Consider the following 7,795-nt stretch of genomic DNA (forward strand, 5'->3'; position numbering starts at 1 on the left):
AAAGAGATTTGGGGTGGCACTTCGGGAGAGTGCAGTGTGAATCTGTGGCACACCTGGCAAAATGGTTAGCCCCCACTGCCTTAAATAATTTCTCTTTTTTCTATAATTCTTGTTAAATACAGCTGTTTTGAGTATTTCAATATTTTAGTCAATATAGCATGATCAGTGATTTGCATTGTATCAAACCTTATTCACAGCTGGGCTTTTTCCCTGCAGGAAGCAAGCAAATCAGACTGGTGAATGGGACAGATCGCTGTGCTGGGAGAGTGGAGATTTATTACCAAGGCTCTTGGGGAACTGTCTGTGATGATTCTTGGGACCTATCAGATACCAACGTGGTTTGTAAACAGCTGGAATGTGGACACGCCATCAAGGCAGCTGCCTCTGCTCGATATGGGAAAGGCTCAGGACAGATCTGGCTGGATGATGTGAACTGCTCTGGGAGTGAATCCAAGCTCTGGGAGTGCCCTTCCAGGGGCTGGGGTGAGCACAACTGCAGACACAAAGAGGATGCAGGAGTGCTCTGTTCAGGTCTGTTCTACACTTCTTCTGAGCCTGGTTTCCAGGGATTAAATAGAGGGGGAGGATGTTAATTGAGCTCTCCCTGATTATCTCTGCTTTTCTCTTATCCAGCAGTCAGCAATATTTTCTGGCTGCAAGCTGGAGTGGCCCAGCTCTGGTCCAATGTGGGCCAGTACTGGGACCAGGCCTCTGCTACCACTGCTGCTTCTCCCCACACCCCTGCTGTGGTGCAGCACGTGAAAGCTGCCCACCATCCAGTCCTGGTGTGGTGTGCTGCAGTGCGGGTCAGCTGAAGCCCCTGCTGCCCAATGCTGCTGAATGTCCCAGCTTCAGTGGCTCCAGTGTCCATAGGTTGCTCTGATCTATTTGGCTATGAGGATAATCCAAGGAAAGTCATTTTTTGTTGTCAGTTCCTTATATGTTGGTAGGATAATTACAGCACTTCTTTGCTATTAGAAGGGCCAGTCACTGCTGTGTCTCAGCTGTTTCTGTATGTCGATGTGAACAAATGGTGACTTTCCAGAGGTGACCATTGTATTTCTAGTGGGGCTCTGGTGACTAGGAGAGTCTCTGACCCCTGTAGTAATTCTTACTGGCACTTGCTTCTGCACAACAAATGCACAGGACTGTTAACTGTCTCTGTTTATCCGCTCTGCATATCCCAGGTTGCATCAGAATCAGAAAAGTTTAATACCATTTTGTGCATTTCCTTCTAGAGTCCATGGATCTGAGACTGGTGAATGGCAGTGACTGTGCTGGGCGTTTGGAGGTTTTCTATAATGGAACATGGGGGAGCGTTTGTTCTAATCAGATGACTCCAGTCACTGCAAGAATTGTATGCAAACAGCTCAACTGCGGAGATGACGGGGAAATTGCACCAGACTTTGCATATGGACAGGGTTCTGGCCCCATGTGGCTGGACCGCATTGAGTGCCATAAGCATCACAGATCCCTTTGGCAGTGCCTGTCAGAGCCATGGGACCCAAAGTCATGTGGTACCAAAGCAGAAGAGACTCATATTACTTGCACTGGTAATTTTTAAAGTGCCTTAATACAGACATACATACAAATATGCACTTGTACATGCACACACAGTGGGGATGAAATTTTGTATTTAATGCATACTTTTCAATATAGCCAGTTTCCCATTCTCAGTATAAACACAAAATTGGTTTCATTGTTATGAGAATGAGAACTTGGCCTGGTAAGCAAACAAAACAAAGCTGGCAGTTAATTTATTGTAACTGGAAAAGGATTTAAACAATGAAATCACCTACTGATACCCAAAAAAGTCCCTTGTTAAGGAGCATCAGCAGTGCAGGTCTTTGACATAAATCTTTTTGGGGTAACTAGCCCAAGTGGAACTAGTGATTTGAAGTTTGTGTCAGATTCTGAAGTCCTTGGAAGTGGGTGTACGTGTGTGTTGTGAGTACATACTTATAACCTGCTAGAACTAGATTTAAATGTTGTTTCTAATAAGTTATCTACAGACAATAGTTCTTTTCTTTGCCTTCCCAGACATATCTGGGATATGCTTCAGGTGGCAAATCTATTTATGTGCTTTCTTCAAGAGATTGGAAATACCTTTAGTCTCTTACTGCAGAAAGTGGAACAGACCAAATTGCTTGAAGTTGTGGCAAGGTTGCTTTAAACTGGATATTAGGAAAAACTTTTCACTGTCAGAGCAGTGCGACTAGACTGCCTATGGAAGTTGTAGAATCTCTGTCACTGGAGCTGTTCAAGAAGAGGTTGGACAAGTATTGGTTAGAGATGATCACTTTAGTAGTAGCTATGTCTATACTCTTCTATGGGAATTTCTGATGCTTCTGTGTTTTGTTGGTTGCCACATGGGGCTTGGAAGGAATTTTTTCCCCCTTCTGCTGCCATGTGTATGTTGGGGTAGGGTGGGGGTGCAGGTGAGGATGGGAGTGGTTCACCTTCCTCAGGAGAATTGTCTGCAGTTATGGCTGGGGATTTTGACTGAAGTGTACCAATGTTCCCGCTGAGACTTATACCCAGAGGTTCCTGGATAGTGGGTCTTGCCCATCCCCTCAGGGTCAGACTGATCTCTGTATGTGGGGTCAGGAAGGAATTTTACTCCATGATCAGATTGGTAGGGACTGTGGGGTTTTGTCCTTCCTCTATAGTGGAGACATGCCTCTCATCCTTGGATTTCTCGAGTGTATTTTAACAACCCAAGTAGCAGCAGGACATTGGATGATATTGTCCCACAGCTTTGTCCTTCCAACTCTACTTTTCTATTCTACTAGCCAATTGTTCATCATGAATGACAGATTTAAAATAACGAAGGAGTGTTTACATGGCCGCCCCCCGCCACCCATATAAACACTCCCTCCGCTGCTACTGTCTCCTCTTCCAGCCACCGGTGCGGAGGCTCCCTCCCCCTGCCCTTTTCCACCTCCTTCCCTGAGCAGCGGGGCTTCCCCCTGCCTCCCTTCCCTCCTTCCCCTCCCCACAATCCTAACTCCCCGCTGCCTCCCCTTTCCTGCCAGCTGTTGGGTGTGTGCGCGCCCTCCTTCTCCCCCTGCCCATCTCCACCTCCTCCACTGAACAGTGGGTCTTCCCCCCCTCCCCCCAACTGGTTTTTAATTTATAAAAGCCTGAAATTAGGGATTTAAAATAGACAGCATCTTTAGTCTCTCATGCATCCCACACACTAATCAATCTGTTCACCTCAGCATTTTATTTTTTCAGGACAAAAAGCAAACTCAACTCAGACTGTATTTGCTGAGTGCCCAAACTCTACAAGCTGCACAGGTACCTCTGCTTTTCTCTGTGTCTCTTTCCTAGTTCCTGAAGTTTCACCAGCTCTCCCAGTAACATGTGAGGTTTTTGCCTTTACCAGATAAGGAAAAGCTCCGTGTTGTGGGAGGAGAGGACGGATGCTCAGGGAGAGTGGAGGTTTGGCATCGCGGCTCCTGGGGAACAGGGTGTGATGACTCCTGGGACATGGCGGATGCTGCTGTTGTGTGCAAACAACTGGGCTGTGGACCTGCCGTGTCTGCTCTGACCGGGGCTGCATGCGGGGAGGGGACTGGCCCCATCTGGCTGGAGAAGTTGAACTGCCGAGGGACAGAGTCATCTTTATGGGGCTGTTGTGCTGAGCCCTGGGGTGATAGTAAGTGCCTCCATAAGGAAGATGCTGCCGTGATTTGCTCTGGTGAGTGACAGAAGTGAATGCTATACAGACTCTGCAATTTTGGGAAAGGCATGATATGCAGCCAGACTTTGAAGACACAACAGGACTCTCAAGGGGGATGTAGCAAACACAATGCCTCTTCCTTATTGCAGGGCTCAGCTCTCTTTCTTTTCCCTTTCACAGGTGTGGCACAGGTGACATCCATACCTACAAGAACAGGTAAAATATTCTACTCCCATGGATGGTTAAATTTCCCTGGTGCCAGGGTCACAGGGGGAGGAGCTGTAAGTTTCAGCCTGAGAAAATAAGCTCTTCCACATAGTGAAGGATCTAGTAGTGGTGCTCAACCTTTTTGGACAGTGGGCCAGGTGGGCAGTGCCCAGGCTGTCTGTGGGCTGGTTCTGGCTGTTGCTCCCATTCTGGCACATCACAGTTAAGGCAGGTTCCCATCCAGGTGAGTGGAAGCAGGCACTAACCTGGCCTTGAGTGGGGGAGGGATGTGGCCCAGCCCTGTGGGTGAAAGGGAGTGTAGCCCAGCCCCAATGCAGCCTCACAGGAGGAAGGGGGCTTGTCTTGGCCCTGCCAGGGTGGGGGAGGAAGAGGTCTTTAGCCAGTCCCATGAGGGAAAGGAAGCATGCCCCAGTCTCATTCATCCACAGTGGTATGAATGGGCATAGTCTGACCCCAACCTGATGTGTGGGGATCAGAGTTTGGAAATTTGGCAGCAGGGGAGGGTGGCCATATTTATTGTCACTGATCCCTGCTGCCAAATTTCCCAATCCATGGGAAACTCCATGGGCCAGATACCTATGGCTTTGCAGGCCTCATTTGGCCTGTAGGCTAGAGGTTGAGCACCCCTGTACTAGAGAATGACACTTGGGATGGGAGCATCAGAGAGTGCTGAGCTGGAACCATTCCTGGCCAATGACTTCTGGTTGATGGGGCAGGGCCCATGAATCATGCAACGTCTGTGTATCTACGATCTGTATGCCAGCATGTAACCTGGCTGCCCTGGGCAGTGTGTTTTAGAGACCGGGGGAGTTTACTTTAGAGATCAGTTTACTTGAATGCAACACTCTCTACCAGTTCTGCTGCATGCATTTTCCCTTTCAGGTCTGCCCCACCGCCAAATTCCAATAGATGATGGAAAAGACATGGTACCCATTGTCATCTGTATTACCTTAGGGGCCCTTCTCTGCTTGGTCTTCATCATTCTGAGTGCCAGGGCACTGCACAGAGGTGAGTTCTCTTGTTATAAGTGTGTAAAACCTAAGAAGAACAGTTTTGTACTGAGATATTCAATAGACATGATAATTCTGAGCAGAAAGTGAGCTGGAGAAGAGTATAGTAGAATAGATTATTATATGTATATGCGGCAAACAATTGAACACACATTAGCTACAAGCACTCTGGAGAGCAGAAAAGTTTTTTTCATCTTTTAATAATGCTCTATGAACTTCAGTGTGGAAGAGCAAGTATTTCAGTTTCTACAATGGGAGATAATCAGGAATAATGAGGTGAGATTAAGAAGGAAATTTGGCGCTGAATATGTAGAGAGAAATCAAGATAGTGAAACTTGCTTTCAAGATGATTCTATGGGCTGTGGTGAAAAATAACCCTTGTCACCTAGGCCATTTAAACCTACACTAGACAAAGCAGGTCTTCACTGGCCCCACAGGGGTGGGCTGAATGATGAGATAATACAGCTTTCTTCATGTTTTCTGTGTCCATGACATTGTGAATATCCTGCCCTCCCCTTTCAGGCTCCAGAAGATCATCAGGTCCCTTCTCTGAGGCCTTGTATGAGGAAATTGATTATAACATGATGAGGGGAAACCTTGAAATGTTTGGGCGCTCTGGTCTGTATGTCCCATTCCTAAAAGGAAGCAAATATGCAAAGTGTACCCCATCCTGACTGCAGCAGGTTTGGGGCTTCTAGCATGAATCTGACACACCTTAGCAGTTAGTTCTATCTGCTTGTGCTCTCCCACCCTTCTGCCACCTCCTTTTTTCTGCCAGCTGCCACATCCTTGATGATGCATATTATTACAAATCTTGGAGGCTGCCCTCCAAATCTTGGAGGCTGCCCCTGGAGTAGCTCCTTTCATGCTTGTCCCCATAGGACCACCAGTCTGGCCAAATCCATGCTTCTCTAAATAAACCCCAGCAGCAGCTGCCTGCTGGTTTCCCAGGCTCATTCTACTTTGGAACTAGTATGAGACCTGTTTAGTCCTAATGCGACTCTGACTTGTGGCCCTTCAAATCACTTCTCTGGATCTGCTTACCCTGCAGTTCACTCCTCTGGGCCAGCTTGTTGGACCTGCCTTTAGCATAGCTCTCAGCTTAAGCACCCACCATCAGCTGCCCTAAACTCTGTAATCAGCACAGTGCTCCTCTGCTGAGAGCTTTCCCAGCCTCCACCTTCCCTTTTCTTGTCACTCCCATGCCTCAAAGCAGACATAAATATATCCTTAACTCAAAACTGTGGTTTCCCTTCATTGAGGCTCTCCCTGCTGTCCACTGGTTTCTGTAATCCTAGCTTCAACTCCTCTGGCTACTTGCTTGCCAGTTGCTGCCAGCATGTGTTGGCCATTAATTTATCCAGTTGAGTTCAAATGGTTGCATACTGTATTTTCTCTCTCCAGCCTCTAATTCAGAGGATCCACCGATGAAGCGGCAGTATTACTCCAGGGAGAGCAAGAAGGAAAGTGACTTTGGATCAATGCAAGGTAATAGAGGAAGAGAAGATGCAGGGGTAAAGACCCAATCCCAGCTGGAGAATTTAGTTTTCTCAGTATTTTTTGCGAATACAGTCATTTCCTCTCACTCCATGTCATGTTCCAGTACTAATATAGACAAAAAGATTGGATCAGATCGTATTTCACAACATGTTCAAAGATTTATATAAAAACTTCCTGTGATCAGCTCCTGTTGTTTAGAGCCATGGTGCCTCCCATAGCTGAAAAAGGAGAATATAAAAATGTTTGTCACAGAAAAACCTGGATGTACCAAATACTGATCTGTTCCTGTGATCTCATCCTCTACTTCCCTGACACAAGCAAAGAGCCAAAGTTATAATCTAGCCATATTTTAGAAAATACTTTAAACCACATGCATAGTGTCTGGTTGAGTTCATGAAAGGAAGCTCTAAAGGCAGCAGCTACTGTCTTCCATTTTATCCAGTGTTAGCTTAGCACCAGCATGGATCCTGGATGGCACAGCTGCTTTTCAGTTCAGTGGGGCAGGACTGGGCCTATAGCTGTTCATGAAAAAATAAATATAGCCCTGATCCTGTTTTACAAATAGCTATGACTTCCCTTTCCCCTTGATCATTCTGTGATGCTACATATACGTGCCATGATAAACAGCCCCACCTACCAGGTAATGGGCATTTTGAGAGAACTAGAAACCTCCTGGTGAACAGGCAAATTTAAAGCAAGGTGTGTGGTGCTTGCTGTCCAGAGGGAGCCTTTCCTGGGGTTCCTTAGTATGATTATAATAACATGGAGGTTGAGTGATGAGCTCCTGACTTGGAACAGCCAAGGCGAGGAATGACACCATACACTGAAAATAATGTTAGTCTCTTAAAAAGCAGAAATATTGTTGGCATAAACATAAGGATTTTCCTCTGTGAGTTTGGTCTTGGAAGGTACAGGTGTCTCTCTGAGATCAATTATAGCTATTCTTACTGTGAAGTCAAAGTAACTTTGGTTAAGTTCCAGACCTATATGGAGTAGACCCAGTAACAGAAAACCCTGTGGTGTTCTAGGTCAGGACAGAGGCACATTGGCTGAGCAAAGTTGTTGCTTGGAGTTTTCCATCAGAATGATGTACTGATAAAAAATGTTGTTTCAGTGGGATGGACAATTTCTGAAGGATAAAATAACAAGTCCACAGAGTCTTTATGTCTTGACTTTCAAAATGGCCACCTGCCAGGGCAGTCAGCCAGCTTGGGAACCAGCTATGCAGTTTCCTGACCTGATCTGCCTGTGAGCCTTTTATATAATTTTTTACACATCAACTGAATTTTTTATTTTTAAATTTATTTTAATTTTGTTCAGAATTCTATTAAATTCTGTTAAATTTTGAAATTCTAAACAAGATCATTCCTGC

At 46.0% G+C, this 7,795-nt stretch overlaps 1 protein-coding gene across 1 annotated transcript in view; it reads left to right on the top strand.

Moving 5' to 3' along the window:
- The window catches only part of LOC102371713 (antigen WC1.1-like), a 27,226-nt gene that overhangs the window by 6,458 nt on the left and 12,973 nt on the right, over window positions 1-7,795 (top strand). Inside the window, exons 3-10 of the mRNA XM_025195309.1 lie at window positions 217-531; window positions 1,239-1,553; window positions 3,238-3,300; window positions 3,389-3,703; window positions 3,866-3,901; window positions 4,796-4,921; window positions 5,446-5,541; window positions 6,340-6,411. Coding sequence (XP_025051094.1) covers window positions 217-531; window positions 1,239-1,553; window positions 3,238-3,300; window positions 3,389-3,703; window positions 3,866-3,901; window positions 4,796-4,921; window positions 5,446-5,541; window positions 6,340-6,411 — 1,338 coding nt within the window. The remainder of the gene's footprint in view (window positions 1-216; window positions 532-1,238; window positions 1,554-3,237; window positions 3,301-3,388; window positions 3,704-3,865; window positions 3,902-4,795; window positions 4,922-5,445; window positions 5,542-6,339; window positions 6,412-7,795) is intronic.

The sequence above is a fragment of the Alligator sinensis genome, unplaced genomic scaffold, assembly GCF_000455745.1.
Source record: "Alligator sinensis unplaced genomic scaffold, ASM45574v1 scaffold161_2, whole genome shotgun sequence".
Classification (NCBI taxonomy): domain Eukaryota; kingdom Metazoa; phylum Chordata; order Crocodylia; family Alligatoridae; genus Alligator; species Alligator sinensis.